At 39.7% G+C, this 14,172-nt stretch overlaps 1 protein-coding gene across 3 annotated transcripts in view; it reads right to left on the minus strand.

The window, feature by feature from the left end:
- Positions 1 to 5,828: 5,828 nt before the first annotated feature.
- The window catches only part of LOC122979346 (glutamate receptor 2-like), a 96,754-nt gene continuing 88,410 nt past the window's right edge, over positions 5,829 to 14,172 (minus strand). For 2 of the 3 annotated variants that reach the window (XM_044346710.1, XM_044346711.1), the window contains exon 19: positions 5,829 to 10,317. In XM_044346710.1, coding sequence (XP_044202645.1) covers positions 10,183 to 10,317 — 135 coding nt within the window. In that variant the 3' untranslated portion in view covers positions 5,829 to 10,182. The remainder of the gene's footprint in view (positions 10,318 to 14,172) is intronic. The other variant, XM_044346709.1, reaches the window with a different exon arrangement.

Consider the following 14,172-nt stretch of genomic DNA (forward strand, 5'->3'; position numbering starts at 1 on the left):
CAATAAATAAATATAAGAACATGCTGTAAAATAAGCAAATGCTGATGTATTTTTTTTTATTAAATGGATGAATAAAGTCTGAAATAAAAGTTTGAATGTGTAGGGACTGCCCAGTTGCCTAACCACGTCTGCAGTTCAGTTCCAGCTGTGTTGCATGTCATACTCCTTTCTACCTGTTTCCTTGACTTTCAAATAAAGGCAAAAATGCTAAAAACAATCTTTTTTGAAAAGTGTGAGTGTGTAAATGACTGAATACATCTGTAAATAATACAATTATTTGGACATGAAGTAAAATGGTCTAGTATTCTGAATAAATATGTAAATATGCACATATATTCATATTGAATATGAAACCCTTTGGCAATCCATCTTGATAGTCATATGGTTATTATCTATATATCTATATGCCATATTCATCATAATTAATTGGCACATTTAACAAACTTTTGCTTCAATTAAACAATTAAAAATAAAACAATGACAATGAATCTTGATTATTGATTTAATTACTTATACATCACTACTTGTTTTAGATCTGTTTGAATTAATGAATTAGTTAAATTATTGAATGAATAAAATTCTCTTGAGCCCTTTTACTTTTTTACTTTTAGTTTACTTTTTTGTGTAAACAGTGCAATAGTTCACAACAATCAGATTTTTTTTTAACTGGCATTTAAGTTTCTATTGGTTTTGTACAACATAGGGTTGGGACATGGCACCAATAAAACCTGAATATCAACAAGACATAGTGTGCAAAATAAAGATAAGTAAAATTAAAAACAACAACAAAAAAAAAACAATTAGAGAAACAAAATTTCTGAAGAAATTTTAGGTGTGCTGGCAACCTGGCACAGGCTGAAAGGCCAAGTCAAAAGTCAAAGCACACATAAAAGTCTTTGTTCAGTAAATGTATATTGTGTTTAGTTTGTCAGTTATTATGAAGATTTTTCCAGGCTTTCTATTGTTGGTGGTTGTTATGGATGCTGATATCTAATCATTGTCTTAACATTGTGTAGTTATCTGAGCTGTTATGTTGTTTTATTTGATGTAACTGTCAAAGTGAGACATAATTGTAGTACTACTTGATCTTATTATGTCTTATTTTGATTATATGCATCTGGTTTTAGTGAGTTGCCCTGCATGCTTTTTTATATGGTTTTATATTTTCTGATATTGTGTTTTGACTTGGACTGAGTGCATTGAACTCTGATCAAGTGATGGACTAAGTGAGAACACCGGTGAGTGATTGGATAACACACCCCCCTTCACTCAGGATTGGCGGACTGGACTGAGTTCCTTGATTTTTGGTGTGAGAGGTGAACGCAGGTGGAGAAGGAAGGGCAGAGAGGAGAAACTTGGAGACACGGGGAGCGACGGATGTGAGAGGGTTCGCTCCACAGAAAATCGGTTGCAGTTGGTCGTGGGAACCTGAGGATGGAGACTACTCGTTGAAGCAGCGTGGATACACCGGAGAAAAGGTGCAGCTGGGACGAGGAAGCAGACAGACCACAGCGGGACGAGCCAGGCGTTGATGACGGAGACATACATGTGTATATATATATATATATATATATATATCTGGGGGTATCTGTCCTGTGACGGAGTAAGCTAAGGTGATAGCCTCCACTATCCAGTTTGACAAATGCTCTTTAGACAGGGCTTTGCCTGCTGTCTGGGATCCAAACAAACTGTTGATTGGAGCACCAAAACACCCTGGTGTGCTCCACATAGATGGAGAGGGCATGAACTGGACAAAAAGTATGTAAACTCTCATCTTCCTTTGACTTAAAGGGAGGAAGGCAAAATGCAGACAGATCAATGACAGTAGACTTGAACCCAGCCTTAATAACGCAGTCACTCTCCTATTGTCAAGGGAGAATGTAAGGAAAGACTGATGTATAGACAAAGCTGCCAAATTTCCCACCTAAACTACTGCCACTAATAGGGCTGCTTTTAGCGATAAAACATTTTAGTCCCACATCTTGGAGAGGCTGATATGGGGCCCTTGTCATAGCATCCAGGACTGTAACTAAGTCCCAGGAGTGTGCAACTGACAGACACCCTGCATAAACTGTGAAGCCAGAACATGGCTGCCTGGTGGTTTGCTATCTATCCCAACATGGCAAGCTGAGATGGCAGTACCAGCACTCAGATACTTTCCACTTATATGAGTATAGAGTCCTGGTGGAGGGAGCTCTGGCATTTTGTATTACCTTCGCCCAACAAATGCTCCTCCTCAGGGGCCAAGCAACTAGCTTCCATCATCAAGGAGCTGGATGGAAGATTTCTCCTTTCACCTGAGTCAGCAGGTCGGGTTACAGTGGCAGTGGCCATGGCGTACCTAACACAAGAGACTTCAGGTCCACAAACCATGTTTGCTTTGGCCAGTTTGGGCCTACCAGGATTACCTGTGCCTTTTCCTCCCTCATTTTGTCCAACACCTGTTGTAACAGGAAAGATAAGGAACACATATAGCTGACTCTTTGTCCAGCAGTGAGCTAGGGTGTCATGACCCATGGGGGGGTTGTCGTTCTGAATGGAGAAGAGTGGACAGTGAGCTGTGTCTTGTGAAGCAAATAAGTCTACTTCTGCCTGTCTGAAATGGGTCCAAATACTCTCAACAGAGAAGCAGAATAACAACAATAATAGTAATAGAGATGTGACTAGCAACAACAAACAGCAGCAATAGCTGGAGAGGGACACCAACAGGGCCGCAAAGGCTCAGCCCAGATTCCGGGGTTTCTTGCGAGATGAGAAAGCACAAAAAACTCCAGGGAAGAAGCCAAGTTGCCAAGTAGCAAGCATTAATGGTAAATGAATGCATACAAATGGAGAGGAGGAGGAGGAGAAGAGAGGAGCTCAGTGCATCATGGGAAGTCCCCTGGCAGTCTAGACCTATGGCAGCATAACTAAGGGCTGATCCAAGGTGAGCCCTGGCCGGCCCTAACTATAAGTTTTATCAAAAAGGAAAGTTTTAAGCCTACTCTTAAACATAGAGAGGGTGTCTGTCCCCTGGACTGAATCTAGAAGATGGTTCCACAGGAGAGGAGCCTGATAGCTGAAGGCTCTGGCTCCCATTCGACTTTTGGAGACTGTGGGAACCACCAGTAATCCTGCACTCTGGGAGCGCAGTGTTCTAGTGGGATAATAGGGTACCATGAGCTCTTTAAGATATGATGGTGCCAGACCATTAAGAGCTTTGTAGGTGAAGATTAGGATTTTAAATTCAATTCTGGATTTTCCAGGAAGCCAAAGCAGTAAAGCTAAAATGGGAGAAATATGATCTCTTTTTATAGTTTTTGTCAGTATACGTGCAGCTGCATTCTGGACCAGCTGGAGAGTCTTTAGAGACTTGTTAGGGCAGCCTGATAATAAGGAATTGCAATAATCCTATCTTTATCTGAAGCCACACCAGAGTGAAAAACAACAGGGGGGGATATGCTTTGGAATGTGGGTGTGTGTGTATGTATGAAATTAGAAAGTGAAAAAAGGATTTGAAATAGATAGAGTTGTCCTAACTCATCAAGCAAAAAAACAGTCTCTCTGCATTTTTCCAAGGAAAGGTCCTTTAAACTGGTATCGTCTGAAACTTGAGTTGATAAACACTGTAGCAGTTCTTCGAAGTTGAATATACATGCATATCCTTGAGGCTAGAGGTTGTCGTTGATCAAGCCCAAAACTTCTTTGGGCTCTTATAGAGATTGCATGAAACTAAGAGGGTTTTACTGGTTCTCCTACAGGATGGTTGTACAGTCTGTGATAGATTTATACTGCAGGACAGGTGCAGTGATGTAGGCCAGAGGGGCCCAATCAAAGCCTGTCATGTCCAAGAGCAGACACTTGGTTGGGTGGAAAGGGGTATCGCTTTATTCAGTGGTGCTGTCTGGAGACAGCATAAGGCATTAGTATGAACTTGAGTTCGAAATTACGTAAAACCGTTGCGAGTAAAAGGCCAATAAGTACTTTGTCAAACCCATATATATGGCCGAACCACCTGTTCAACAAGCATAAACTTGTAGAAAAGCACTATTTTCAAGCTGCCCTCAGTGTCCCATCAACCACCGATATGTTTTACACAATCACAGCATGCTGGTTAAGCTAATAACATGAAAGTTGCCTGTATGTAGCCTAACTGTTTATCTGAGTTTGCCATGTATTCAAATTTGGCAAATTCTTGTAAACTTTGCTGCTGACTGAACTACTAACTAGCCCCTCCTCTCTACCAGTGGTGCCTGCAGGCAGTGAATCACATCAGCAGCAGAGGGAGTTGGACAGAGAGCAGTTGTGCACACACCCCTTAAATCAGGTTGTGGTGACAGATGGGTTGACATTGTATGCCGTGTGTGGACTGTGTGTGTAGACATTGTATGTCATGTGTGGACTGTGTGTGTAGACTGTCATAGATAATCTGGCAATGTGGGTAACATCAGACAAACATACATAACTTGGATCTGTGTATATGATGATTATTCATAATAAAGGTTGAGGGCCATGCAAATTACAGGAGTTTCCCGGGAGAAGCAACAAAACAGGAGATGGGGTGAAATTACATGAGAAACCCATGAAAAACGGAAGTGTGGCAAGTGTGTAGCCAGCCATGAGCAGCACTGTCAGTTAGTTTCTGTGTGGTGCCTGTGTTGTAGGTGAGCTAGTTGCTCCACTACGAGAGGTTCTCTGGTGTGTGTGTGTGTGTGTTTTTGGGAGAGTGTACGTAGCTGTAGCCCTGCTGTTTATTGTGCTTAACATTACCATTGTCAGCCCTAAGTATCTTGAAAAGCTCTTAATGTAGCACAGTTAGTTATCGGCAGACCCATGTGTTGTGTTTACTGCCACCGAAAATTAATAAATCTTTGGCTTATTTCCATAGCCACAATTCGCTGAGTAGTATGATGTTGTCTCTCTTGCCCTCTCTTATCAGACTTGCTAATACTACCAGCAGCTCTGTGTGAGTGAGAGGCACAAACTGAGGATACGGTTAGCTAGTGTTTTTATATTTATACTTTGTGGCAGGTGATATGAAATATTACTCATCTTGCCTATTACATCATGATTAGAGAATTCAGAAAAAAGTAGTTTTTAAACACATTATGTGTATTGCTGTAAAAATCATGTCATTATATGCCAACATAGTTATGTGTGTAGTGCAAAAAAAGGTGTGTAGTTACTCTTTAAGGTAAAGCTTGTGGTTAATTTAAAAAGTGAACTTAAAAAGGTAGCCAGTCAGGAATCTTGAAACCATTGGCAGAAACCCTTGTCCACTAGAGCAAACAAAACAGAGACCCACTTGTAAAAAATTGCCCACAGCGCTAATAGTGATCAAAAAAATTTGCAGGGTTTACACTATTCTACTGATCTACAGGTGGCTGTTATGTCCAAAGAGATGCAAATACAGTAAAGACGAGGACTGCAAACTAGTAAACACTGTTGTAAAAAATGCAGGTCAAAGCATTTCAAAAACTCTTTCTCATAGATATTTAAAAAAGTCAGTTGTGCCACAAGCCCATCCACTAGTTCAAAACAGAACTATACAAAACAGAACTATACACTGATTCTGGCATTGACTGGCAGTGATGGAAAGTAAATAAGTACATTTATTCAAGCACTGTACTCAAGTACAATTTTGAGGTACTTGAACTTTATTTGAATATTTCCATTTGATACTACTAATATTGTCATTTTTTCTTCACTACATGTATTTGAACAAGAGTTATTAGTTACTTTTATTCAAATTATTAATACAGAATATAATCAATAAGTAAGTTATTATCATTATTATTATTATTATTATTATTATTATTATTGTAGATTAAACTACCAAGCAGTATATAAAGACTTTAGAATTAGCCCCACCTTTACCAGTTGCAACATTGAAGTAATGCTTACACATTAATGCATCTATAATTACAGTACAACCCAATAACATGATACATACTATTCTGAAAGGGGCCCTTCAGCAGCACAGTACTTTTTATACTTTAAGTATATTTTAATGCTAATACTTGCTCGTACTTTTACGACCTGTGTCGTACTTTTACTTTTACGCTGTGGTGTTGTTACTTTTACTAAAGCTAAATTAAAGTAAAAGACCTGAGTACCGCTTCCTTCTTCCATCACTGCTGACTGGAGGTGTTACATGTAATGACAGGGACAATTTTACAGTAGAGCAGAATGGAGGAAGAATTAATTTGTGCACCTCTGATTTCCCACAACTCTGAAACACTTTCTGTGTAAACACATTGTTATGTACTGCTCTTCATTCTACACACTACCCTCTGCAAACTAATAAACTATAACTAACTAAATAACTAAACTAAGGTTGGGGAATGATTGTGGTCATGGTTAAAATAAGCCAACACTGCCAGTGGGAAATGCTAAATGAACAGCGGTCTCCCATGTCAAAGTCACAAGCTTTGTTGAGCAATTACTCCTGACAGACAAGTCATAATTCACTAATGGCCATTGTCTTGAAAACACAAACATAGGTTGTTCTACAAAATTTATTCCAAATATTGTTTTTCATCAGAGGACACACCAGTCTATGTCATGTCGCTTTCTCTGCATGTGTTGTGTTTTTTCAACAACAGTGTTTTGTGGCAACCATGTTTTATATATACTGAAACTGGTCAGGTCACATCTGTTGTGGTAGATGTTTGGCATTTCCATTTATATTCAAGACTTAATTTGCTCTGTTGAAAAGCAATTTACAAGATTTTGGTCAAAATTGATGAGTTTAATAGAAAATGAAGTTAAACCAGAGGCAAAGTCAAAAGTGAGTCATTCCTCAACTGCCATTTTCACATTTCTCTCCATGGTTGAAATGTTTGAGAGCCATTCTGTGATAAGCCATTGACACTTTTTGATAACACCAGGAAATTCTCACAATAATTATCACATGTGGTCATTGCAAAAATGATATGGAGTCCATGAGAAGAAATGGAAGTGGAAACCTTGACATTTTCAGCTCCACTTTACCTGGCATTTATCACATCTTGGCCATTTCTCATGTTGTGGAAGAAGCTTTTTCAGCTAACCAGCTAGCCTCTAACTAGCAGCACAAATAACAGCTTCCTGGTGAAAGAAAATAGCAGACTTGAGTTCTTAAAAGCATACACTATACATAACAAGAACCACATTAATACTGCAATTAATATTGTTAATATTATTCTTATTACTATTAAACACTAAAATGCAGCCAGGCACAACGCTTCAGGCTGTCCAGTTCATCTGAAAGAAAAAACTCAAAGTGACATGCAAACGTTCTCTTCGCACTCTCGTCGTCCTCCTCATCTTCATTGCCATGATCAGTGCAGTATATTAATTAAAAGGAAGGTTTTTGTTCACAGTTGTTTGTCCACCTCACAGCAATGAGAGCTCCTATTGGCTCAGGTTTCAGTATCAGCAGCTGCCATTTGCTGAGCATGGAGAGCTCTGATTGGTTCTAAGTCTGTTTGGCACATAATCCAGTTGGCTTCAGAACTCATGTGACAAGGTTATGTGCATGTGTGCGTGCAAATGTTAGTGTAGACGTGTGTATCATGTGATAATGTATGAATATGTCAGTTTGTGCTGATATGGTATATTTGTCTATATGTTGTTGTGTTGTATTGGTATGTTGACCTATAGACAGGGATGGGCTGACATATGAGTACTCCTCATATGTATTTGAAAGGGGCACCCCACCAATTTAGTCCTCCTTAGCTTGTGAAAACAGTTGTATAATGTCTTCTGTGGCTCTGGGGGAGCTTTGTCCAGTCTGAGGAAATAACCCAGATGATGTGCGTTCAATATCAATATGTGTTTAGGTAGTGCAGTAGCATCCAGCAACATTCTTTATCAAACACACTACTGGTTGTAAGTCAAACACACTCAGTCACTTGCCTAAAAAATAAATGGAGATCTGTAACATGTCATGTCCTTGGAATACAAAAGTACTGATATTTGCAAATCCATGTTCGATATATAATGATAGTGGCCATATTGTGTTTGTTTTTTGGGACAAAAAACATTGCATTCATTGTTTGCCACTTATCCACAATTTCTGTCCTCTCCCTTTTCATCATTGTGCAAGTGAAAATATCTTCACATAACCTGCATTTTCTCAATGAGAGAACAATAATTTATATCTAGGCTAATAGTCACTGGTTGAAAATACTGACTACAACAGACACGTTTCAGGCACATTTTTCAGTTGTCCAACTCATGCACGTCTGATAGCTTCTATTTTAATTAATACTGCACTATTTTCCTTTGACTTATGTGCATAACTACAGTGACTGGGCTGTGAGTGCTGCCAATACAGCAACTGATGTACTACATGTCATGACAAAACCCAGAGACAAACAACCGGCTTGTACTATGTCTTAAAGATCTGTCTTGACCTCTTCCCGCCGGGCATCATGTGTCTCCTTTCAACCCATGACAAGCCAGATACACTGGTGGGACCCATCATGTTCAGATGAGGTAGCAGAACTCAACTTACGACAAATGCAATGTCATTTGAAATTTCATATAACCCTTACCAGGTTAGCATGATGATATTGCCAAAGTTCATTTCTACTTGCAAGTTTGATTCAAGCTCCAATTTAGACAACGTGCCTGTGAATGTTGACTCCCTCTGTTGACCTAGACAGCTTGTACTACAGCTTGCTTCTACCTACACACACTAAGTCACCAGCTCCTTCTTTTCACCTACAAGTGAAACTTCATTTATCAACCACTCAGAATCACTTGTGCAGTTACCATGATTTAATCCCCAGCTGGCCCTTGTGTTCACTCGTGGGGACTAACTCCAGCGTTTTTCTGCTGTGGGTGAGCCTACCCTGGTTAATATCCTATAAAAACAATGCATTAACTGTAGCTTTTGTTAACACTAAAAGCAAAAGTAGTTTAACTGACTGATTTAACTGATAATTTATAATGGTCATCACACCCTTTTCCTACATGCTATCTGACAATTATATGGTAGAGGAGTTGTGTGTTTCACACAGCCAACACAACAACTTTGAATCTTAAGCTATTACTCATAAAGAAGTGCAAAATGTAAACTAGTAAGTCATTTCCAATAATACTTCAGTTAAAACCCTACAAAACTTAATAAGGATACTGCATAACTTGTAAGCATGAGACCACCAAGATCCAAATACTAACTGACCTTATCAAATGAAGCAGTATATATAGGCATGTGTCTGAATAATTGTGCATATAAAGGCTTTTGTTTGATCATTAAATCTATCAATGGGTGGTGTAGCACATTTTATTTAAACACCTACGAGTTTTTCAAATTATGCTGTTGGCTTAAGTTTTTGTTATTGAAAAATTAATAAATCCCAGTGAAAATTGATACAGTTAATGTGCTGCTTTCACCCCATTCATTCTCTCATATTCTCAATTATAATTATTTTGTATCAATGTACATTATGACTTGTTTTTGCCCATCCCTGTGTATCATGGTATGTATGTATGTATGTACGTGTTTGTGTGTGTGTGTGTGTGTGTGTGTGTGTGTGTGTGTGTGTGTGCCAGTCCATGCATCTCTTGGGTCTGGTAAAAGTCTCTACTAATTAGGGATTTTCAGGCAGAAATAAGGGAAGCAATTAGCAACAATAACATCATTATCTGTTAACACAATTACTATTATTTCATGGATGTGATTTTTCAGGACATCAGTTTTTGTTCAAAGCACTTGCACTCATTTTAACCAAGATTCTACCCACAATTCCTGATCACATCCCTGATTAATGTTATTATTGCCAGCATCACTATTGTCCTTATTTTCTATACAAGAGGAGTCTTCATGGCAAAAATCTATGAAACAATGTGTGTTTAGTTTAGAAAACTGTCAACTGTGCTTGATTGTTTTTCATGAATTTGTGAGTGACCAGCCATCTTTCTTGCTGTTGGCCACATGATTCGCTTCGTAGGTGGGCAGGTCTTTGCTGAAGCTTGACAGCCAAGTGGTAGAAGGACAACAGCTTTCCAGTCTCTCCAGGTTAGATGTTAGAAAGTGAGATCAGGAGTCCTCAGAGAGATATGATTGGCTAAACTCCAGATTGAGAATCAGGGCAGATGACCCACGGTGAGTGGTGATTGGTCTACGAAGAAGATAACAAGTATTTCCATTCACTTTCAGAGGGGAAGGGAGGATGTGTGTTGATTGGCTGTAAGGCACTGGCTCGGGCATGGTCAGGAGAGATCAGTCATGCTGAGGCTCATGGGTAATCCTGGACGGAGGTAAGCCACTGGGACACGACCATTCTCACTAGTCGATCCTGTGATGGACAGACGAGCTTTGGAGCGCATAGCATCTGTGAATTTCATCTGTGTAAAGGAAAAATATGTTAGAGAAAGATATCAATTTAATGTCTGTCTGTTAAGTATAGAGCTGCATTCACAGTGTGGTTAGCCTAGCTTAGCATAAAGACTGAAGGCAGAAGTGTAAAATCTACAATTTGTAGTGTAGAGTTACAGTACAAGCTGTGACTATTTCTTGAGTGTATAGTTGAGAGTTTACAGTGTATACATCCACCCAGCACTACTGCGCAGCTTCTCTGGTTACAACACAGTTTGCCACATACAGTCCATACAAACAGGTGAAGAGTGTAAGCAAACAAGAGATTCAAAACAATATGTGGCAAACAGTAAATAAATAAATGATACAGTTTCCATCATAGGTCATAGATGTGGGATAGTGATTTCAGGAGGGGGTCTAGTGTTTCATATGTTTCTACTCACTAAACCAGTCAAACTGGCTACATGCTCTGAACATACATCCCAACATGCCAAGTCACGACAACAGTTTGTCTGTTCTAAGATTAAACAAATAGGATACGACATATTTATTAATGAGCTTTAGAGGTGTTGGTAGGCAAGCAGTTTCCCCCTGTTACCAGTCTTTATGCTGAGCTATGCTAACCATATCCTGACTACATCTCTGTACTTCACACACAGATGCGAACAATTCCTTTACATAATTATCAATCACGTGATGATAAATGAGTCATGTGGTGCAAGATTGTAATGTAGAATAGGAATGTAATTCATTTTGATGACCTTTGAGAATGTATGGAATGAATCCAATGATACTTGAGCATATTGAATGAAAGTTAACGAAAGTCCTCCACAGATTTAGCATTACACTCCTATAACATTGTCAGACTCACAATGGACAAAGAATCCATGCAGTAGAACTAGAGATTCTTTTTTCCCCACACACTTTTGTACCATGTCAAAACCTGGCATCTGGAGTTCCTCTTTAACATCATATAAACGATCATCTCCTTTTTCTTTATTATTTTGGTATATTTCATCATGAAATAAAGGGACAGGTTGACACTGAAAAGCCCACTGAGATAGTCTGTGTGCATACTAACTTCCACACCAGGTGCTCAAACTGTAAAGACTGATAATTACACCTTGAGGTGCATGGGCAGTCCTCACCTTTACCAACTGACACTGTTTACTATGTAAACAGTGTCTATGTAAACAGTGTCACAGCTCTTGTCAATCAGATATATTTGTCTTTTTAATTTTAATAAACCATTACATCTTTATAAGCCTAAAAAATGCTTTCATTGAAGCACTGCCCCCTTCAGAAGTCTGTGCACTATAATGCTCACTTTATTATACTTTGGTTTATTTTAGTATTGCTCTGGAATATACAAGCACCAACCAAAGTGTTCATTATTTCCTTACTGGATTGTTGCCACCAGATTTCCCATTGACTTATTAATTCCGATACACTGTGCAATGACCTGTGTGGCTCAGACTTACATTAAATGTCTGAAACACAGTGTGATGCCATCATTAGGTTTGAGTGAATGTTTTATTCCATATTCTTGGATTTTCAGTCAGTACTCTCAGACTTTAATTCCATCATCTCAAGTTCCATTCAACACTATCAGACTTCTTCATATTCAGCGAGCCCAGTTGTGCTGCAAGGTAGTATGGTATTGTACCTCATTCCTCTTCTTCCTCTCAGGAAATAGATGTTATAGTCTTGTTATAGTCACTTGGTACAGCCCATATAATCCGGAACATACTGTATATACTCGCCCAACAGAGAAGCCACCTCTCTAGAGACAAATCTGCAATACAGTGAATTGTAGAAACATGGAACCGCCACTTGGGGGGCTGTTTCATTCAAGAGCCAAAATAGAGCCATTGGAATTGAGAACAACTGGCTACTGCACAAATATCACTCAATACCCCTTTTACCAACTTCCATGACGCTCTCATGCCACCCTGTTGAGTGGGTTATGGACGACCTTTGCTAGCCAGGGAAAGTCACTGCATAGGCTTTACCCAGATTGGCAAAACAGATGAATAATTGGACACATAAATGCAAACTTTGAGTGCAGTCTTTGTAGGCATGTAGTACTCATAAGGTGAGCAACCTCCTCTGCTCCTCAGATGCAAAAGGAAGAGGGTAAACACCCATGTGCTTAAAAGCAATGATACACTGTACAATTACAGTAACCTTAGGTACATAAGGTGCATTCAGGTGTAATGTAACCTTCAAAGTATTTAAAGCTAACTGGATGCAAGAGGGATGCACAAAACATGGAGATCATCCACTCACATTGTGGAAGACAAAGCAAAGAGCAGTGCAGTCTTATATGAAAGAAACCACAAAGGACCTTTAGTAACAGAAAAGGAAGACTGGACCACAGCAATAGAGAATGAGACAGGGGAAGTATGCGAGTGCCCCCCCCACCCCCCCCCACCCCCCATGGTCTGTTTATGTATGACACCACTGCTGTATTGTGTGTCCAAAAATGTCACTGTTGCACAGAGCCCACCACACCTGAAGGGAGGCATCAGATGACACCTTTCCAAACGACTATAGTTCTGGGAGTGTCCTGGCAGAGTGAGCCAGGTTCTCAAAAACTGAGTATAGCCTATATGCTAGGGGTTACCGTGAACCCCCAGTACAGGTAGCATATAGTTTTAGAATAGAATACCAGGTTATTTGGATTATGGTCCACCAATCCAAACTTTAGAGATTGCCTGTAGCTCAGATGTAGTGCTGTCTGAAAATAATCATCTCCGATATTGATTGTTGCAAACCAATCACAAACCCAGACCTACTGCACTCAATAACTCCTCAGTGTGAGCATTCTGAACTTGTGAGTTCTCAGACACTTGCAGGTCTAAAATGGAATGATGAAATTGTGGTTGTAACAACCTTTGTTTGCCTCTGAAGGGAGAACCACCTGTATGACTGTCCTGTTCAGCCTCGTCCCCAACAACCGTGTTGATTATGGACATTAACAATGAACGGATGTCATACCCGAAACTGTAAACAATAACCAATTGCAACTGTTCTCTCTATGTGCACCACTCCAGGAACTGACCACAACCCGAATGATCTATAGCACCATTGGGGGAAAGGCTCCTTACTTCTGATATACATTTATTGATTTGGTTTATTTTACCTGCAATGTTCTGAGCACAAAAAAGCACAATTTATAAGCCCTGGAAACAACCGGTTTGGTCACCTGAAAAACCGTAAAAATTCAAACCAAGGTCTACAACCTGGGACAACAGTGCAGTGCATTAGTGTGCAAGAAGGGGAATTCTTAGGAGTCTTAGGAGACTGTGGTAGGGGATGTAGTCTATGGTTATCTGATCTTGACTTGGCTGTCAGTGGACTCTGTGATCCAAGGACAGAGCAAAAGGCCACAAATGTGACCCACCATTACAGGGTTCAGTGCTGGAGCTGAGACCTGGGCTCAGCCAACCCCCAGTCCACAGGCAGATGGGACTTTGTGCTGGTCCATTTCCAACTAGGTGTGGCTACTTAACTCTGTAGAGTCTGCTGTTCTTAGTTAGGAGAAGAGTACAAGAACTGAGCAAATCCTGTGGTGACAGAAGTATAAATATGTAGATTGGGCCTCACAAATGTCCCCACCGGCTATTTGTCTTTTTGGCGTAAATAGAGGTGTCATTAGGCCACATGGGGGCATGCTATTCCATATGGTATGTGTTATACAAAATAAACTGAAAGGGAACAGTGGTATTTTAACAGGGTATGGACACCTTTGTAGAGCAAATGTATGTGCTTGATGATGCTACCAGTCCGAATCATCCCATCTTTTAAATGAATTCATGGGGCAGCATAATGAAAAGCTGACATTAAGACAGATGGTAATGATTGGTCAATGAGGCAGTCCA

The sequence above is a fragment of the Thunnus albacares genome, chromosome 3 (assembly GCF_914725855.1).
Source record: "Thunnus albacares chromosome 3, fThuAlb1.1, whole genome shotgun sequence".
NCBI classification, from domain to species: domain Eukaryota; kingdom Metazoa; phylum Chordata; class Actinopteri; order Scombriformes; family Scombridae; genus Thunnus; species Thunnus albacares.